The sequence below is a fragment of the Chlamydotis macqueenii genome, chromosome 1 (assembly GCF_036417535.1).
Source record: "Chlamydotis macqueenii isolate bChlMac1 chromosome 1, bChlMac1.mat, whole genome shotgun sequence".
Lineage (NCBI taxonomy): Eukaryota > Metazoa > Chordata > Aves > Otidiformes > Otididae > Chlamydotis > Chlamydotis macqueenii.
The window spans coordinates 62,580,082-62,601,502 of NC_141556.1; the positions used below are offsets into that span (position 1 = coordinate 62,580,082).

General features: G+C 38.3%; 1 protein-coding gene across 3 annotated transcripts in view; it reads right to left on the reverse strand.

Annotated features, from left to right (window-relative positions):
* The window catches only part of MYBPC1 (myosin binding protein C1), an 82,958-nt gene extending 68,598 nt beyond the window's left edge, over nt 1-14,360 (reverse strand). For all 3 annotated transcript variants that reach the window (XM_086754512.1, XM_086754504.1, XM_086754494.1), the window contains exon 1: nt 14,244-14,360. In XM_086754512.1, the coding sequence (XP_086610638.1) occupies nt 14,244-14,268 (25 nt within the window). In that variant the 5' untranslated portion in view covers nt 14,269-14,360. The remainder of the gene's footprint in view (nt 1-14,243) is intronic.
* Between the last annotated feature and the right edge of the window lie 7,061 nt (nt 14,361-21,421).

Consider the following 21,421-nt stretch of genomic DNA (forward strand, 5'->3'; position numbering starts at 1 on the left):
ATGGACATTTCCTGTGTTACTTTTAAAATAAAGCTAGAGAAAGTATTCTAAAGAGACTTAATCCCTGGTCCTGAGAACAAAAGTCGTTCTGAAGGACTGGAGTGAAGAAGCAGTGGTGCTCTGGTGGCTGCTGAGATGACTATTGTTGTGGCCAAGAGTGTGATGGAGCCAGATTGATAAATTTATTAATGTCTTTCTATTTTCTATTTCCACTTGTAATTATGATGTAAACAGATGAGACTGCCTGTTTTGGCATGCTGTGACTGTTTCTGATTAGACATGAAAACAATCTTAGGTTAAATACTGTGTCTTATTCACAAAGTGAACAAATCAACATGTTCACTGAAGTTGAAATTATTTTTATATTCCAACAATTAAAAGTGTCATAATCCAGTGATGCATCTTCAGGTAGGGACTGGAGAAGAAATAAACTTAATAAAGAGTTTGCTTAAAAATTTAGATTTACATATGATTAAAATTCCAAATTGTTCCTATTGAATTTCAGCTTGTAGGAAAAAAACAAAACCAAGGATAATAATTAGTCTCAGTATATAATCTCACCAACAATACTCCTGTTTCAGGAATAATCTAAATACTTCCAATTATAAAGAATTTTAGGGGCCACAGGATCCAATCAAACCATCATATGACAAATGCAGAATGTTCCCTGACTAAAGGACTGAAAAACTGAATGAGTCGTGGAACAAAAGCTTAGTAATAGTGAATTCCTGTGCAGTGGATTAGACACCAAAGAAATAGTTTATAGGTCCACTTGAGGAGCTGCAGTGTAATTGGTGACTCCAGATTTTGTCTTCATTGCCATCCATAAGTATGGAAGTGCATAAAACAACCACTGCTTTAGTGTGTTTTCCTTGCTGTTTCTATTTTCCTAAAATGATTCCATTAGGTCAAATCTGATCACATGTAAGTTTCCACATCTTTTTTTTTTATTTCTTATGAGAACTTTGCTTTCATACAGGAATTAATCTCTAAAGGATACTGTAACTATGAGCTTGAACAAAAGTAATTTCTTTAATAAAATATATGATGGTGCACCCATATTCTCCTGTTTGTGCAAGTAGACTGTCCAGGAAAGGACAACGTCATCCATGCATTAACCGCCCCCATATTTAATTTCTGGTCAGAAGGAGGCAGCCATCAGATGGTGCAAAACTTCCTAGGCAGTCTTGAAGTTGCATATGCACTGTAACTGGGAACTAGAATGCTGCCAAGCATTAACAGTATTTAAAATAGATAAATAAAGCTAAAGTTGGTGGCTTTAGTCTAGTTATCAACTTCCCATGCATTCTTAAAATCATTTTTAACCTCCTTGGCCTACAAGGCACCAACATGGATTAATTAAATTCCATTTGTATTTCTATTGTATCTTTCTTCTTTTATATTATTTCAAAGAAATTAATCATAAAAGTTAGTTCCTGAGCACTTGTGCATCTAAGAGAAAAAAGAGTATTCATGCTTGTATCTCGCAGACCACAGACCAGCAGTAGATTACACTTTGAGGGCCACATTTATTTGAACTTTTTTGACTAAGTATTTTCCATTGGGCTTTTCACAGTTGCAGTTAAAATTTTTTCTTAAACTTCCGAAATTGACATTTTGTGATGCTATCTATCCTGTAAAATACTGTAGGCAAAGATTTGCTTGTTACACCATTTATATGGCAAAGGGATTTTGCTGAAATGTGTTACAGGGTTTTCCAAAGTGACTTGTGCTGATAAGGTTGTTCAGTTTGCCATGATAACTGTATCTTTATGAGAAGGCTTTGTCACCACAGCTGTACCTGCAAAGCTATTGAAAAATTCTCCAGGCCTGAGTCTGTTTGTGGCTGTATTGATTTATCTTTTATTCCACATCTTGATGTGTTAGGTATGTTTATTTCCATGTTTGCAAATAAAAACTTTTTATTTGCAACTATCATTGCAAGACTTGTTATAAAATGAGGTGTATGCAATCCCAAATGTCACCAAAAAAAATTGTAGTAGGCATGTTTTCCCTATAATATTTGCATAGTGAAAAGTGTGGAAATTATGTTATGTTATGTTATGTATTTACTGAAATCAGTTAATTCACTCATCAGAAAAGTTTGATCACATGTAAAAAAGTACAGCAATCAATAGACTTTATTCTGTTTCCTATTCTTCCTTGAAATAGTGTCGTAGTTCAGCCCCAACAGGGACCAGACTACGCAGTCTCTCTCTCACTCCCCCCACTCTCTGAGAGAATAGGAGGAGATTTGACAAACAAAAGAAAACCAGGGAAAAAAAAAAACCAAACACACAGGTTGAGATTGAACAAAAAGTAAATTTAACAATAATGACAGAAGAAAACAAGAGAGTGATGGAACACAAATACAGTACAATAGCTCACAACAGATCTCCACATCCAGTCTCTTCCAAGTAGCAGGGGCCTCCCTTCAGCACCCTCCTCACTTATATACTGAGCATGATGTCAGATGGGATGGAATAGCCCTTTGGCTAATTTGGGTAAATTAACCCCAGCTGTTAGCTAATTAGTTAACTATCCCAGCCATAGGGGCTACCAGCTTCAGTTCTCCACCCAGCTCAGGTAAATATTAACTCTATCCTGGCCAGAACCAGGACAAATAGTTTGTTAATAATTTTTCTCTGGAAGCAAAACATTTAGTTCAAGAGATTCCCTAGGGAAAAAATAAAGCAAAAGACACCACAATATGATACCAGAGACAGCAGTACACTGAGTAATGCTAACTTCCTTTCTGAAAGCTGCAAAACATAATAAAGTGGACCAGGTTATTAGATTTAAAACTTCATAAAACAAAGAACTGCTGCTCAGGAATGACAGTAATTTATTCCTCAAATTTAACAATATATTTTCAATGACAGTTGCACTTCTAATTATAGGATAAAAGTCAGCAATAAAGTTGAAAGGGGAGTTATTTCAAGAGATGAGTGCTTAACCAGTGAAGAACTTCCTTTCAGATTGTCTAGATTAATTTCCAAACCAGCTCAGGAACCATTTTCCTAATGTAGAAAAAATGTCTTCACTCTTGCTCAGCCCAAATCACAGCACTGTTGTTTTGCTGAGCTATCCTGAAATACTTCTCTCTGAATCGAGAAAATCAACTGCAGTATTATTTTATGGAAATCACATTATGTACCTAATGCTCTGCATAAGTGGAGTGAGTTCCACAAAGAACTACATCTCCTGTTGTTCCATGCATCCAAGTTAGTTCTGAGAGCCATGTGAGGATGTGCGGACAGTGGGAAATCATTCTACTTAGAGAGCTTGACTCTTAGGGAAAAGTGAGGGCATCAGCATAAAGCTGTGGTGATGTGAATTCATGCAATCTTATTTATTTCAGCAAATTACAAGGAATTATTTGAGATGTGCTGATAGGTTTCATTTTAACCAAGTGTCAGACTCAAACATTTCAAAAATTTAAAATTAAAATCTGCTGGTATTCCCATTCCCTAGTTTTTTTGAAATGTCAGCTTTTCTTTGAGGGTCAGGACAAAACCAAACATGCACATGTTGGAAATTCCCCAGGACTGAATTTATCAGCTTGTTATCAGCTCTTTATCAAAGTAATATGTACTACAACTGTATCTAAACACTGTCATGACTGTGTCCAAATACCAAATAAGAAAAGCATTTGCTTCAAGTCTATTTGACAGTGGGTGACAGATAATCTGATACTCTGTGATCTTTTCAAGAAGGAAGAGTCTTCTCAGACTTCCTTCAGATAAGAGCACTCTCCTGCCATCCGCACTCCAGTACTCTGCCTCCTCTTGCGAGACAATGTCTTACAGAATGCATCGAGGAACCCTGACCCAGGGCTGTCAGACGTGTGGGTGATTAGAGGCCGTTTCTAGTAGCTAATGACTAATAATCCATTACTTACGTCAACTTGAATTTTTTACCCAATGCTAATTTTCAGTCATCAGGCTTGTGGAAAAAAAATTTAAAAAAAAGAAACCAGATGTAACTGGCAATGCAAGAAAACTTTCTGTCGGAGATGCAGTATTGCTGATATCAAACACTGAAAGAATCAGAAGTTACCCTAAAACTCAGAAACGTACTTATTTAATGAGAATTATATGTACTGACTTTGGGAGTTTTGTTTTGGTTTTTTTTTTGCAAGCTTGTTTGCATATAAATATTTATTGTTGCTCAGATGCCTGGAATTCAGCATTGTATTGAAAACCCTTTAGAAGTATTTTGCACAAGTGGAGAGAAAGGACTTTTTCTGTAGGTAAAAATTTAGGAGATCTAAGGTCCCAGAGACCTATGGCACTAGGCAAATCTTTGGTGGATCGTGCAGCAATATTTATGTACATGAAAGTCACATATGTCCCTTTGTGGGTGTTAGGCATACGAAATTACATATATTTCTCTGTGTTAATACTGTTATATTTTCTACTTCTCAATCTAATTCTGCAGCAATGAAGATAACTGTGAGAATTATAAGCCTTCACCTAAAAATAAATCACTTAACTTTGCCTTTAGGGAAAACATCACAGCAGGATGTTTGCAGACAAACTGTGAGGGTTTGCCTCAGCAAATCAGCAAGTGATATGTTTAAAAGAAAGCTCTTACAAAGCATGACAGCAAAAGGCATTTGAGATGCTATTGTGAATAACAGTCACAGCTCACTGAAAATACTTTTTCTCCAGCTAAAAAAGCTGTTGGGTAAGAGAGAAACCTTCATTGCAAAACATGGAAATGCAAAACAAGGGCAAAGAAAAAGGGGCAGAGGACAGAGGTCAGATTTCCCCTTTAAAAATAGGGCTAAGGAAAGCTTAGATGAAAGATTAGTAAGGCTGGAGGGAATGCCATGGAAAAAATGTCATCAGGCATCTGACCCTCTGTGCCTTCACTGAAGTCTGCATCTGTGGAGGAGTGGCAGCCACAGCCTCCATTGGTATTACGCTCCTCTTTGGGTCTAAAATAAGGTTTTTGGCCTAGATACTATGTTCTTATAAAAACAGAAGATGCCAAATGTGATACAGTGTGTGTACGTGTATCTATCTATATGAATATCACAGCACGAGACCCAGAAGCTGTTAGCCAATGAATTACTCCATCTGCATGGTATTCCTCATGTGGCTGTTCCTAGATATCTCTAGCCATAGATATTCTCCACATCACCAGAGATAAGTTTTCTGTAATTTTTGCCAGGAACAATTCTTTAGAGGTACTGGAAACTAATAAAGCTGTTGAGAAAGGACAGAAATGCAATGCTGTGTACATTCAGGTGTGCAAATGGTTTGAAATGTTTCATTATTTCAGGTCAGAAAACAGGGAAAGGCCCTATCACACTAGCACAATCAGCTCAGACTGATAAAAGGAAGCTTTTCTTCCTTCTAGAACAGTTTGAACTGATGCTAGGTGCCATAATTTGTGCATTTCTCTTGCACAGAAAAGATCTCATGGCAGAAAGTTATAAAAATGAACACAAAAATACCCAAAGGTTGGAATTCAAGTACTGTTCAATAACTATGTCTTATGGGTCTTTCCAGCCCACTAGCGTACTGGAGTAGGTGACTATCAGGGAGTAAGACCTATCCCATCAACTGAACCGGTAAGCTTTTAATTTGGGGTCTCTTTCAGTTTTAGCTGTATCTGTATTCAGTTTAATTTCATCACAACTTCAGTGCTTTGAGAGAAGACCAAATTTGGAATAGGCTTTCGGACTGGGTTTGCATACTGGCTGAGCAAAGCATGGCTCCTATTCAAGAAAAAAGTAACCATTTGAGTTGGTTTGTGAGTTGCTTTTGCTCAACTCACACCTAATGTGTTCCATCCAGATGGTTCAATAATGAGAAGTGGAGCAAATGTCTCTGCAATTTATGTCTATGCACACAGACCTAAGATTTATAAACAGAAATCTGTATGAAAAAGGAATCTTCATCTATGTCTGTGTATGACTGCAACGTACTCTTGGCAATTATGACCAAAATTAGGAAGTTATTCTAAGCCTGCAAAGTCGTGATGAGTGTGTATTTTAATACAGCCCCCTCTCAGGAAGCATCATGGTACTGCTTACTGGACAACACTTTCAGATGCTCGCTAAAATCACCATTTGATCCTACAGAGAATTAAATTAGAACAGAGGTTTTTGTAATAATCACCTGATCAAAATAACTTGCTGGAGCCATCACATATAAGGACAACTGCCCTAAGAAGTAGATCACATGCTATTTTCAATTAGTAATAGGGCCAGGGGATAGCAAATTATGTAAGAAATATTTCCTAATCTCCAGGAAAGGGAGAGCAATGTTCCATTGCTGCAAGATACAGCAGGACTCGCTTGTTGCTGCAGTTTCTGTACACTTTAGGGAGCATGGAGATGGGACATGGCAGGCTCTCAAGTGTGGAATGAGTCACCCAGCCATGCTCCCAGGTCCTGGTACTGCACCTTCCTGCACTGCAGTGAAAGGTCACTTGCACTGACCGACTTGCAAGTTATCATATTTGTGAGGGTCTTTCCTGAAACAAAGAACTTTTACTCCAAGGCAGAGCATGGAGCAATTTTTAGGACGGCGAATTTTTTTGAATTTTGGAACTTTTCTGAGACTGTCCTATATTTGACTTTCTGTTCAACAACCCTCTGACACTGCTCCAGGAGGTCTACTGTCCTAAATTAACCCCCATCTTGCGCTACTGGAGAGCAGGGCATGCAACATCTCAGTGTTATGACATCTAACACCACCATGGCTAACTGCAGCAGAGGCCAAAGGTTATTTTGGCACTTTAAACTGAAAATACACATAAATACACTTGGCCAAGCAGTAGAGGATTGTGGGTGGGATTGGTCTTCTTCAGAAGAGGCAGTTCTAAGCCCTGTGGATGTAAGAGATATTGCATCACGTAGCCTAGGTCCCACTGACTGCTCTGCAGAAATGCCATTAGCAATACAGGCACAGGTAATGGGGGAGGGAAGCCAGAAAGAAACCTTTCTGTTTTGTGAATGCTGCATTTTTTTTATGGTTCTGAGAGCTCTCTGAGCAGAAATCTATCTTCATACTTCTTGAATCCATAGTAGCTTTCTTTCTGTCCATACAGCATTTCAGGAAGTGGTGAAGATTGGCTGAAGCTTTTACCTAAGCATGCTTGCTAGAATGGCTTCCTGGGGCATAAAACCCTGGTGGACACAGAACTGGATTTTGACTCTAATTCACTCTCTTCTACTAGCATCTTCATCTTGACTGAACTACCTGCTAGTTCCATGAGCCCTGGGAGCTAAAAAAAAAATAATTTTGTGTTGGTTTAAACACTCTTAATCTTAGCCATGAAATAAAATATATTAACTCCTTTTTATACAAAATAAAGCAAAAACAAAAACAAAAGCAAAAGCAGCTGGACCTCCCCAATAACAAAACAAAATGGCAGTAGCATCTTTTTTAAAAAAATAAATAAATAAATTTACTTTTATCAGTCAACCCAGCATATTACAGAAGGGTGTACTCTCCTCTGCTTAAGGGAATCTGGGCCCAATGTACTCCCTCATTTATTGAGGGAGAACATCAGAGTATCACGTGCAAATAATGCTGGAGCAGAATTCTCTCCTTGTCTTATAAAACTACCCATTGCAAAAAAAAATCCTTAAACACTAACTGAACAAATTAGAGAGGATAACGCTGCAGCCTTATTGTTAAGGTACTCAGAAAAAAAGGGAGACACATGAATGTGTCTATGGTGTTACCTAGAAGTCCAAGTTAGCATGATAATCAATGGAATTAGATTTTATTCACCATGAAATAACTGCTTATGGCTCAATTTATTTTCTTAAATACAGGTGATCAATGACATTCAGATGCCGTAGCATACCTTTCTGGTTTCTAGCTGTTACTCCAGGGTATTGCAGACCTCCCATAGGTCCCGAGTCATATCTGCCAGCCTAAAATGGGTATTCTGTGTATCCTAGAGTGTCTCATATGGCATTAGGCATCTATGTTTAGACAACTGCTGGTTGGTCAGCTGAGCGGCGGTTTAGGCTCCTCTCACTGTCATGACCTGCTGTCCGTGACTCCAGTGGGAGCGGGGACACCTAGTTCATTTGCGCACACTTCCAATTGGGTATCTGGTTCCTAATCCAGAGATCTTCCCTGACAGTGTAAAGACTGTTAGGACCTGACAGTGTAAAGACTGTTTCAATGAACCAACATGGACATTCATGTCAGATCAGTCCTGTCTTCCCTAACACTTTAAACACCAACAACTCTTCAAAGCAAAAGAATAAAATCTCCCAATGGTCGTAAAGTGCATCAGAATCCTCCGGTGAATGATGGAAAAATACCTTCAAATATTGGTTCCCTAACACCAGTGAAAAAGAAAAACCTTTTTTTTTTGAATCTTCAGAAGTAGCCCTTCAGTCATGACTGAGAGCAGAGAGAGAGGGCTGGATGGGATGAGAAGGGGCTGTTTCTCAGCCACACAGTTCCTCGGACTCAAGAGACAAAGCTGCTTCCTGTGGGACTGAGAAAACTCTAATTACAACTGAAATTAATTATTCTATCCATTTACCTTCTCCTTTTTTTTTCTACAGATTTTTACATTCAGTGCAAAGTCACATTAGTATCTGAATGAGAACAACCTTTTTTCCCCTCAATCTAGAGCAATTACTAAATTAGCATCTCTAATTTAGTGGCATCTCTGCATTTTCCCCAAGTGGAGAGTCTAGTATTTGGTCCTATCCCAAGGGAGATATTCCCAGGTAATTTATCTTCAAACTTGTTTTTCTCTTCCAATTCAAGGAACCCTCTGGATGTCCCCTCATGAAAGATGAAATATGTTGTACAATATATTTTCAAAGGACTGTTAATGTGTGTGGCAGCTACTTATGTTTTGATAACAGAAGTCTCCCCAGATCTCTCTTCTGTTTTTTTTTTTTGCTATGTGACCACAAACCTTCTCATCTTGAAGAAACTCATCCAGTTTTTCATGGAACAGAAGGGTACTGTATCACGGTTGGGGTTTTTTAAAGCTCTCTTAAAGTGATATATTTAGGAGGTATGAAGGGAAAGAACAGGGCAGTCCTTTATTTATGTTCCCAACAGGTGCAGCATAGGGAGGCACAAAGGCAACATTTGCTAATTTCAGTTTTGCCAAGTACAAAGCACCCTCTGGTCTGCTGAAAGACCACTCCATACTTTCCTCCTAAACTCAATGAGTTTTTTATTTTATGTGATCATATTAAATATTTTTCCTGTGCACACATGCACTGCTTTTTGCGCAGGATGCAGCAGCTTTTCACCTCAAGTAAGAACAACAGTAAACCAGATTAATCTTGCACTATCCATCTATACTAGTATTAAAATAAAATTAATGCCTTGTATAAGAAAAAAAAAATCAATGCTGTTCCTTCAGTTTACACCACAATAAAACAAAACATAAAAACTCCAAAATAAATCAAGTTTGGGGATTTTTCTTTGCCAGTGTAGGGTTTTTTCAGTCAAATTAATCTTATTATAAATCAGTCTTAAACTTAGAATAAGTCTGAGGTGGTCTGGTTTCTCAGAAGGAAGTGTGGGAGCCACACTTGGAAATTGGCTATGGGAGGGCAAACACAGCCTAAGAACAACTCAATTCCCTGAGTGCAACAAGATCTGTGCGGGAAGACGCTGCTCTACAGGGCTTGGGATGGGAGCGGCGCTCACCCTAACAGATCTAATTACAACAGTTAGGTGCAAGTTCGCTTTCTGTTTGTGAGGGCTTTAAATTTATTAGCTAGAGGTGATGAAGAGAAACTCTCTAAAGAATTGAGGGGGAAAATAAGATAAGGGGTTAGGGTTTCCTCCTTCCCTCATCCACCAAAACTCATGTACGTGGGACTTTAATATAGTGCTTGTAAACGATATAGATGGGCCTGACTTTGAGTGTGATTTGGCTCCAAGACTGAAGGAAGTTAGAAATAATGGGGATACATTTTACAGTCAGGCCTGCAGGGGAAACGATGATGATAGAAGATGGATGTTGGTATACTTCTCTTTTGCCTCACTGAAGCATGTATCTATGCAGCAAGGACAGCAGTAGCTGCACTACCCAGTTCGGTGCCATAATCAAATGATTATACGGTCCAGTCTTCTGCATGGAAAGAACTAAGCAGTGTTATACAATGTTCGCATGCTGCGTTCCTGAATTTTCAGGAAAACTTTCCATCAGCAGTGTTAGTTTTTAAATTCATATACTGAAGCAGAATTTCCATTCTTTTTCACCTCTGAAAAAATTGCCTAGCCTTGAAAATATGATATTACTTACTTATAATCTTACTTTAATTAAGTTTTATCCAACCTTGATACTGAGATTGATTTCTTACTAGAATGCTGCTCTACATGTCTACTTATATGATTTATATGACTAGCTCTGGAAAACTTGTTTGACAATGTTTATTATCTTGATACACCAGGCTGTGGTATTGATTTAAATATTATAAATATCATGCAAATATAGTTATAGGATGATCTGGCAAAGAAACAAAACCACTTATGTTTAAAAGCCAACAGAAGTAAAGGCTGTTTCCACTGGGCTTCTTAAGAGAGAACAGCATCACCATATCTCCAAAGCAGTCTCTACTGAAATGTTTGTTTACCTCCTTTCACAAATTACTTCATATTTTACAGATTCTCTTTCTAATAGACAAAATATGCACATATTTTTGTTCACAACTTTTACATCTACGCTCTTTATAGATTAAAAAAAAAGATTTACTAAAACACTAAAATAAGCATACTTAATGACTTTTAATTATGATTCCTTGCCAATATGTGGATGCTCCAGGCAGTGTTCAAGCAGAGTTTGCAAACCCTTAGAAAATGAAGCTGGCAGACAGCTGATAAATGCTTTGGCTTGAAATTTGGAATGGTCACTTAACTCATGGCCGTGAGTTATTTCCTAGATTGGGGAGAATAAATAAGGCAAATTTACAGAGCTGCCTACTGGGAACTGACTTGCACCTGTCCCTGTGGGATGATGCCCACAAATAGTTTGAAACCGTTGCTCTTCAGAGACTTGGCTCTTATGCAAAGGCATGTCCAAATGCCGTGGCCTGTGACAGTTTAAGAGGGCACCTAATTAATGAGAAGCTCTTATTATGAATATTGGTTAAAGGAAGGGAGGGAGAGGAAAGATTGACTGAGTGATTACAATAAATTACAGGAAGTAATTATGTGAGGGAGGGTTCTTTTATTAGTCACCAGGAAAGCTAAAGGCCATTAAATTTAAATGCACTGGTAAAAATCTTTGGCATTGAAGTTCTATCCTAGTCATCCACTGGAATCAGTTAACCCATGGATGTAGTCTTCACCTTGTGGGTAGGAAATTTTAAACAGACCAAGACAAAACTATTGTACAATGACATGACCACGTACTCCAAGGAAGCCACAGTTGATGTAATATATAGGACTTTGACTTTTTAGCAGTACAATAAGGGCCTTAAATCATTAGTCATGGATGTCTGTGACAAATTCCATTAAGCTGAAGCGCTCCAACAACTTTCTCTAAGCTGAGTGGTGTGTTTAATTTGGTGATCCTATTTGTTAAGAGCGCATTGTGAGGCTACACTCACACCAAGTCAGGAAATTTCTCACTTTGGTAATCTAATAATCTTAAAATAGCTTAAAGAGCATTTGGCCTGAAAAAAAAGAGAGCTTGCTACACCACTGCCTCTGAAAAATCTAGCTATGTACTTTAGTGTCTGCGGTGACAAAAAAAAATGCAAAGCTGAGATTTTCTTAACAGTCAGGTGTTATCTAGTTTCTAATTTCTCAGCTGTTTGCTCTTGTGTGTGCTGGTTTTAACTGGCAGGGCCTAAGAGAATAAGGTATATGGGATTATTCACGTAGATTGATTCTTTGGGAAATGTCAGAAGAACACTGCTTAGGTGCCCATGTGATGCAGAAGACTTAAGCCTCTTTTTATTTCTGCTTTCTACTGTAGTCCACCAACAAGCCCCCCAAAATTTTCTCAGAGTCCTTCAAGCGGTACCTTCCAGAATGCAGGCAGTCCAAGGTTCATCTTCATTAATTAATTACCTTCAATCCTTAACGTCTTGGAAATTTCCTTGAGAACAAGCATTTGATGGACACCTGAATTCTTACTGGTAGAGCAAGACCAGTAGTAGCAGTGGTATTGTACTATTATAGGTACCAAATACTCCTGCCACTAATACAGTAAGTATTGTACTTACTCTACAAGTACTGCCACCAGCTCAGGTGAGTTCTTGATCAATTAAAAATCTTTAGGAAGCAGCTAGTCTCTTAAGTACAATAAGATAAACCTGTTACCTCCCTGATCTACTGGCTACAAATAAGCAGGGTGCAATGAGGAACAACCAGTGTACAACCTGCATATATCACTTTTCCAGAGCTCATTACTGCTTGTGAACTCTAGCTCTATCAGGACAGAAGGCTTCAATATTTTTAATGTTCCTGAACATTGACTTTTCAAAAATCACATTTATTCCACTGTCAATATAATATTGTTCAGAGTTGCTAAACTTATTTTGTAACACAATCACAGAGCTGCATTTAAAATCACTATGTTGCAACAACATCTTTGAAACAATTTAGTCTGAAACAGAATAATAACCTTTAGAAACATGAGACTTCTAAGAAATTTTCTCTAAAGCACATAGCTTTTGAAAGTGCAGAAATACTTTAGGGGTTTGTTTTAATTGGCAGCCACAGAATGCATTCTGATTAAACTGTGTAATATCCAGTCAAATAACAGATCAAATAGAAAGGACACTTAATACATGTGTAAATCATTTGAATTACAAATAAGACACTCGAGAAGGGGCTTGGCTCTAGGTTTGATATAGAGGATTAGGCTCTTGTATTAATACGTGCACTTGGTGTAGCTATTTTCAGAAGGATACTTCATCCATCATTGTCCTCAAGCACTAAGGAGGGCCAGTAAGTAAAATGATCACATTGGTCTGTCAACACTACTTACTTAAGACTCAGTCATGCAAAAAGTTTAGGTTTTGTATGCTCCCAACCCAACGAGGTGCTGAAAAAGCATAATGCTCCAGAGAGTTGCTCTGCTCTTGCCTTCCACAAAACCAGAAAATATTTCAGAAATACTTTTAAAGTAAAGCAAATGCTATTGATAGGTCAGTGTTAAATCAAATGTACTCGTTCAAACTACACACATGGGCCTACCAGGTCTTTCAGAACTTATGGGAAATAAATGCTGTTTAATGACTTCTATACTTTCCACAAGATTATATTTAAGATTAAATTCAGTTTTGCATTTGGGATTGCATTAGAGAACCTGTTTGTATACCTCTTCTTTGGCAACACTTGCAAAGCATACACAGTTTGCACATTAATGGTTTTGCAAAAGCTATGTATATTATCAATGCTAAACAATAATCATCACAAATTCTTGCCAAAACATCTAAATTTGAAAGAAAAATAAAAGAAGGGCTATAGAAGTAATACAAATTTAAGATATCTATTTAGCTGACATTTTCAAAGTAGTAAAAAATAAATGCTGGCTTTTAAAAAGTTATGAATTAATAGACCCTGAACATTTCATGTCTGTTTGGAGAGCCTCCAATGGACAATTCTGTATCTTGCTAGCAGACTACATACTCTATTTCTTTGCTATGAACTTAACAGTACCACAAAAGGAGCCAGTATTCCTTCTGAAACATAAAATAATAATTTCTGTAGTGTGGCAAAATGTGTTGTTCCAATTTGACTAGTACAGAAAAACTTACTACATCCTTCATTTATGCATTAGACATATAGAATATCTTTTCATTAGAACCTTAAAACTGTTTCATGAACAGGATCTTTTCTATTCAATAACTTACAAAATTTCATGGAAAACATATCAACATACTGATTTTTTAAACCATAAGAAATGTTTATTCCCTGTTTTCCAGAGTCTAGATATCTTAGCTACAGAGAAACCACTAATTGCACTACAAAAATACTTCAGTCTTTAAAAAGTGAATACAGCATTTGCCCAATCAAGAGTTTCTCAATATCTCTGCAAAGCTATTGTTTATTGTCTAAAATATTTGAAGGGCAAAATAGTTTTCTGTTATACCTCTACCTGAAAGTAATTCCTTAGTTTAAAAGGATCAGTGATCTTTAATGATATAATGATGTTACATGACTATCACTCTTACATATTATTTGTTGCTGAAATATGTAAGATGGTCTAAAAGGTGTTTTGTGTGTGTGTGTACTCATAATTCCTGTAATTAAGAAACATTCAGGTATGCTTACCATCTTTCTTGGTGGGTTCCGGCATTGTTACAAGAATTCTTTATTCCCAGTGAGTTTCAGCCTTTCAGATGCGGTAAGTAGTAGCCCCAAGTCCAGCTGAGTGAGTATGCAGATCAGTATGACAAGCAGAGGGTGAGAAGAATTCCTCTGCTTTATATACTGTGACTGAAATATCAATCAAAATAGCACCTCCTCTCTTTTCAATGCAAACACTTTGAAAATTGACAGTTATGGGAACCCCTCTCACATCTGTTGTCTGCAGCCTCTGCTCCCTCGGCTTTTGGAAGGAATCTCTGCTGCATTGCATGGGGCTGATGAGAACATCTATAACTTTCTAAATTCAGCCACACTGCTTGCTCGCTGTGCCTCTCTCTGTAACATGCAGACACACATACACACACAGATAGTGGTTGAGAAAGTGACTGCCATGCTATTAAAGACCCCTTCCTGCCTGCAGAACTTATAGGAACTACTTGTATGCATTTATGCCTTTTTCCATGACATAAAAGAGACAAATAAGTATAGTCAATGTGTCTGCAGTTAAGCATAATTTCCTTCCTTTAAGAGAAAGTGGTATGCGAAGATGGAGTGAGAAGTAGAGTACTTTGCAGTATCAACGGAAAAAAAAAAAAGGATTATTGTGTTTCTGTTTGGAACAGTGAAGATCCTCCACATCTCCCTTCTGTTTGTATTTGCTGTATTTTACTGGGTCCTTTGCCTGTAGCCATCCTCATTTAGTCTTCGGTAGAGACTATAGAGTTCCTTTCAGCACTGCTACCCCATTGACTGGAGAGGTCACTACTGAGAGATGAGAGAGATTCTCTTTTCCACTTATCGAGGAGATGCTACACTCCTTGCCTTTGCCAAGCCAGGAAACCAGACTGAAGGAATGGAAATCCTATCTGTAGGACACGCACCGACCCGCTAAACTAAGCCATCAGGCTGCCCTCCTCTTTAACTCCTACTTAAACTATGACTATGCAGGCAATAGAAATGCAGGTCAAGTTGATCAGAGGATACAAGGATTTATGTTCTGCCCTTTTAGGATTTTGAGACAAAACTGTAGTGATTAGTGCAATAGATGAAGTAGTCCTCGAGGGTTTCATGCTGTTAAAATGCATACTTGTGTCATTATCACGTATCAATAAGAACTAGGCTACTAGACAGACTGCTCACTGTCTAAATACACCCAAAGGTTAGGGAAAATATATTTTGTCTTTGAAAAGGAGTTAGAGATGAAATAGTGATCATGTGTCTGTTTATCCTGTGGCCAATGCATGATTGTTTCCTCTACAATCTATTGTTTTCTTGCTATTTAGCCATTTTATAGACATTTTATAAGGGATGGGCATCTCATTCCTTTTTTTTTTTTTTTTCAAGAGACTAGACTATTATCTGGCTTTTTCTGCTCTACTTATTGTGGTATTTTATTATTTGATGGATTCATGTGCCTGTAAAATACAGAGAAAGGCAAGATCCCTGCCTACAAGAACCTAAACAAGCAGTATTAAAGCTGTTTCTCTCCTTTGTTTCATATAACTTTCTAGATAAACCTCCATATATCACTGAAATAATTCCTGTTCTTGAAAAGCAGTGAGCTACCCTGAATAGGTAACTGGAGATTTTGTCCCTCTGTATGAGTGTGGTGGCAGTGGAGAATAGGTGCATGAACAGACCTAATAACATTGCAGAGATAGCTTTTTCTTGTTCCCCTTTGTTTTACTCACATCCAGGCACCAAATGCTGTGATGGCTGGAACCAGAGAAGGATGAAGAGCAACTGCTGATTCTGTCCAGCATGGTGTTTCCTTAGTGGTCCCTTGTAAGATGTAAATACAGTTTCCTTCACATTTCATCCATCATGTGCCAAGAGGTGCTGAGAAATACATGTCTGGAGATTCCTGTTAATACAAACAGCATTAAATATGGTCACAGTCTAGCACTGAATAGGTTAAAGAGGTTCTCTGTCGCAATCTCATGGTGAGAAAGGATTGGAGGCCAGTGGATATCCTTACAGCCTTAAAGGTCTTCCTTTCCAGGAAAACAAAGAAGATATGCAGTAAGAAGGAATCTAACTCACAGACTACCTTTATTCTACTAAATAAATCAGTACTGAGTCCACTCACTGTCCCAGAGGCCAAGTGGAAGTGTGTGGTTCTCATCCACACAGCAAAACTTCTTCTCTACCCCAAAACCAGGAGACTGCAGCCAAAATCTCCACAGGGAATGGTTGCTGGCATGTGCCTAAGCGTAAGGCATATGTACAAGAGTGCTAGCTGGTCTAAGCCAAAATGGTACCAGGGATCATGCTAGCCATCCCCCAGTGTGGATAATCACAGGGCAATACTTGAACTCATGCCCTAGCCCTGCTTTATTTACTTGTATACACACAGCTAGAAAAACTAAATTGGCTCCTGTACCTCTGCTAGGCAGCAAGGGAAGATAGGTTACAGGTAGAAAAAAATCACAAAACACTGTCGTTGCCTTTGGAGAGTGTGGAGAGATGTGTGTTTCATGAGGTCTCTGTTTTGTAAAGGCCAGCTAAGAGTGCAAGCAAAAGGCTCTTTGACTACACAGAATAAATTGAAACTGTGGAATAGCAATAATCTGAAAACTTGCTCATCCTTTCACTCTTTCCTACCCTTACATTATACTTGTATAATTCACTGAATTTCATGTTACATTCTCTTTTACTCTAATAAAAAATTCCAGAGTTGCAACTTTCCTGTAAAGTAATTTTTAATACTATTATAAAAGGTGCCACTGGGTCAGATTTAGACTGTGATGTCTCAGTGTACCTTAGCACTAGCAGTGACAGGGAAAGCAGTTTATTTCCTAAGAAAGTAAGCCATATCTTATTTGTTTCAGTCCAATTCCCAGCCGAGTTCGTGCCTAAACCACCTGCAGATACTTCCAATCTAAGACAACCTGGGCATTTTAGTTTATTTTTTTTTTCCTGCACAAATGTTGTCACAATGTTGACCCCATCTTGCTTGTGTTGTAACGGTTATTAGTACTTTGATGTTATTCTACAGAAGTCATTCAGAGCTTGCCTTCTTATATGTCTTTTCCAAATCTGCAGAGTAGATGTTAGTCACCAAACTTGCCTTATCACTGCGTATAGAAGAAGTGTTGATTTTGGCCAACAATTGCCCAAATTGCTTTAAGCCTGGTTTAAAAAGAAGGAAAAAAACTGAAGTGGAGGAAACACTTGATCTTTTTTTGGTTTGTTTTTTTTTTTTTTCCATTTTAGTTATCTCTAAGCTTATGCTTCTTGGATCACAGAGGTATTTAAACATACTTTAAATTATCCATTCACTTAATCTGGTACACTCTCTGTTAATAAATGCATTTATCTGTTCGTACTATGAAGTTCAGATTTTTAATAATTTTTTTTTTCCTGCAGTCCTGCTCTGCTTCCCTGTATATGGCAGTCACTCAGCTGATCTGACTGCAACTCATCTTGGGAAGGAGCTGAGCCAGAAGAGCAAGCGTTTAGCTCCTCTGTGCTGAAAACACAACTCCTGGGCAAGTGAAAGGGCCACAAACCATGTTCTGACTCAGCTGCCAGCCTACTTGCCAAATGATTGAGCCAGAATCTTCACAGAAATTGTGAGGTGGAAAGAGCTGAGCTCCATGGTTTTTTTTAGCCCACCTCCTGTACCTCAGTAGATAGAACTAGAGGCTGTGCTATCCCCAGCCATCCATTCTTTAACTTACCCTATTGCTAAAAGCACTCCTGTTTGCACAGTCTGCCTCATGTCTCTGGATGGACATGTTCTTTCTCATAACTTCATATTCTCCTTCCATAAGTTGGCTTGTGACCTTGTATTTTGCCCTTCCATAAACTGAACATCTTCTGATCAAAATTTATCCTCATTGCAGTACGGCTTTTGTGTACCATTGTAAGCACTCTTGTCAGCCATCTCAGGGGCCAAACATGCTAAGCTCTCTGAGCCTTTCCCTTCCATGCCTGCCCCAATTAATCTTCTGTGGTCTCTTTCCAAAACATGAGTATCCTATTTTAACTCTGTCCAGCTCCTTGAGCAGTTCCCAAACAGCAGCTAACCAAAGCATTAGATAATTAAATCATTCTCACTCGTATGCTTTAATAAATTCCCTTGGTCAAACATCCAAAGTCCTTATTTGCTCTTGCAGCTGCTAGTTCTGCATCCATAACTTCATCTTTGCTGCTATTCCTGGGAATGAACTCTCTCAGTCTCTATTCTAGTAAGTCACTGTCTGTTTGTTAGCAGAGAAAAATCTTTGTCTTGTCACCAAGACAAAGGATCAGGACCTTCCCAGAAGATCTCAGAGACAAATCTTTAATGAAACTATTTAACTAAACAATGCTCTTAGTCATATGGTTTGGTTTCAGGTAGTCTTGTGAGGAACAGGGAGTTGGACTTGATGATCCTTACGGATCCCTTCCGACTTGAGATATTCTATGATTCTATTTAAAAATTTTCCATTTAAAAGTTTTATTGATATTGAGAAAAGCTGATTGAATGAAATAAGAATACTGGCAGAAATGGTCAGTTTAGAGAAGAATGGGAAAGGATTCCCAGTCCACACAGGACTAAATCTGGAAATAACTCCCAAAATGCTAGTGTGTCTATGTGTTTTCAGTAAAAAATAAACAGCATCTTGGTTTGGTACTAATAAAGTTTTGAAATCTCACATAATGGAAAACCATTTTTCACCAGTTTTAATATTTGGAGCTTTTGAGCCTCCAGGAAACAGTTATTTACTGAGCCCAAGGATGAAGGATAAGAAGCAACAGCAGACGGAGCCTTCCCTCCCATCAGGAGAAACCCATAACCGTGCTTCTCCAGGAGGATGCTAGAAAGAGGTTTGACAGTGCCCAAGCCCCACTGAAGTCCCACATCATCTCCCACCAGACACAAGGCCTGAAAATCCTGTTCTCCATGCCTACAGCAGAATCGCATCATAGTGATGCTCAGATTCTGCCTTTGCCACATACTCTGTTTAAAATAGAACATTATAGATTTTGGTGATTTTTTTTTTTTTGAGATCATTGATAATCCATAGGGCATTTTTTCTTTTCTAACAATAAAAATACCAAGTCCATTATTTCAATTTCTACCATGCTGGCAAGTGGAAGACTAAAGATGTACAACCAAAAAATGCACAACTTCTGCTTTTGCAAGAGAGGGAAGTACCTCAGCATGGAAGAATGCTGCATCTCAGGACATCTGTTACGTTTTAAGTCCCCATCTAATTTGTGAAGGCAGTCCTTTTTGTCTGACGTCTTTGCTGAACTTACTGGTGTTAATGGAAGACACCTGGATTTACCTGGCCGGCTCAGTTTAATCACAGCCTTGCACTGCAGACCTGCCAAGAAAGAAGACTTTCCCACTCTGTCATGCTCTCTGCTTTTCTGCCATGTAAACAAGACATGACCTTGGTTGAGAAGTGATGAGAAATACTTTCTGTATAGATGTAGCATCCACAAATGGGGTCTTACTCTATGTAGTAAGACGAGGGAAGATTAAACTTTAAAGCCTAGATTGCATTTTTTTTCCAAGACAGTCGGCTTGGAGACACTTCAAGGCACGTACAAGATGTCGTTGACAGATAAACACCACTTGTCAGCTTTACCTTCTGCCTTACAATGACCCAAAGGGTGACATTACTGTGTAAGCAACACATGCCCCATGGTGTCCTATAGCAGTCAGAGTGTTTCCTTTCTAACAGTAAATTCCAGCGCACTGAGGCACTCGGCATCAAAGTCAAGAGCTACTCCCTAGGTCAGAGCAGCAGGCACAATGGCAGGCTGAGGAAGGGGAGCAGCTTCTTTCTGTTATCTGCTTGGCTGGATAAGTCAGAAAAAATTAAGGTGAGGGTTGCTAAGAAGGGAAAAGTGATGGGAATGTTGCCACTGACTTCAAGGGAGTCAGAGCTTATTTTGCTCTGCTTTTAAGAGGAAACTTGAAAGAGGATCCTGCAGCCAGGAGAGAAAAAAAGACATTGCAGCCCAGATTTTTGTTCTGACTTCCACAGGTGAAACTGGGAGCAGCTCCTCACCTGAGCTATGTCTAGGTAAGCAAGACCCGTGCTGGGTTTACATGCTCCATCATACTGCAAACTGTCTAATTGTGAATGCCTGATGCAGTGTAACAAACAGAAATTTCTTTGGCCCTAATTCGATCTGTTCATTAAGCATGTGAAATCTACCTCAGCAGCTTACAAAGAGCTCATGATTTGCCCCAGCAGATTATGATGTATCACGCTGGTACGGTGTCTCCAGTGCTGGCCAATGAGGCTTGGGATGAAGAGAACACCCTCTCATCATCATAAACCTAGGATTCTGATCTTGACTTCTCTCTCAGAATTGCATTTTTTTTGTGTGTGTGTTTTCTAGTATGAATATTGCATTTCACCATTAAACTTAGTGGATTAATTTTAAATTATTTTCAATGTGTTTGATCTGTCTTATTAGAAGTCTGCAGAATTTAAAAAACATGCTTGTAGAAATTTAGCCCTGGAAATCCCTGAAATCTGTAACTATCTCAGCAATAGCACAAATTTTTCCAAATTATTTTTTCCAAGTCTGCTTCCTTCCTGATTACAATTAGCGTGTTCCAGTATCAAAATTCTGCAGGTACCTCTTGTACCCAAAGATGCACACACTCTGTATTAAGGGAAATGCTGGCACAGGGCATTCCAAGTAACTTTAATTAATGTTTCTGAGAGGACTTTAGAATTATTGCAATGACAGAGGCAGAGTTTGTAATTAGCGCTTATACAATACCAGTTTTCTATGTTAAAATTCTCACAAGCCTCCAAATGAAAGTATTAGAAATATGTTGATATTAAAAAACTTTATTTGGTCTCTTTTAGAATTTTAAATATTATGGTTTTACAAATTTTAATACTTTGTAGAGGTAGATAAATATTTCAAGAATTCAGAATGAATTATGTAAATGTAAGTGTCATAATTCATTAGTATTCAAAGAAAAGCATCCAAGTCCCAACCATGAAGGCAGTGAAAAAAAAAAAAACTAAAAATCACTCTAACTATCTGATAGCCCAGAAATCTTGTCAAAGTGACTGTTTCCATTCAGACTGCCACCATCTAAGGTCATCCTTGCTACAGAATGATCACTCTGTGGAGGTACTTGACAGAAATACATTCAATTCCCAGATTTTCAAAGG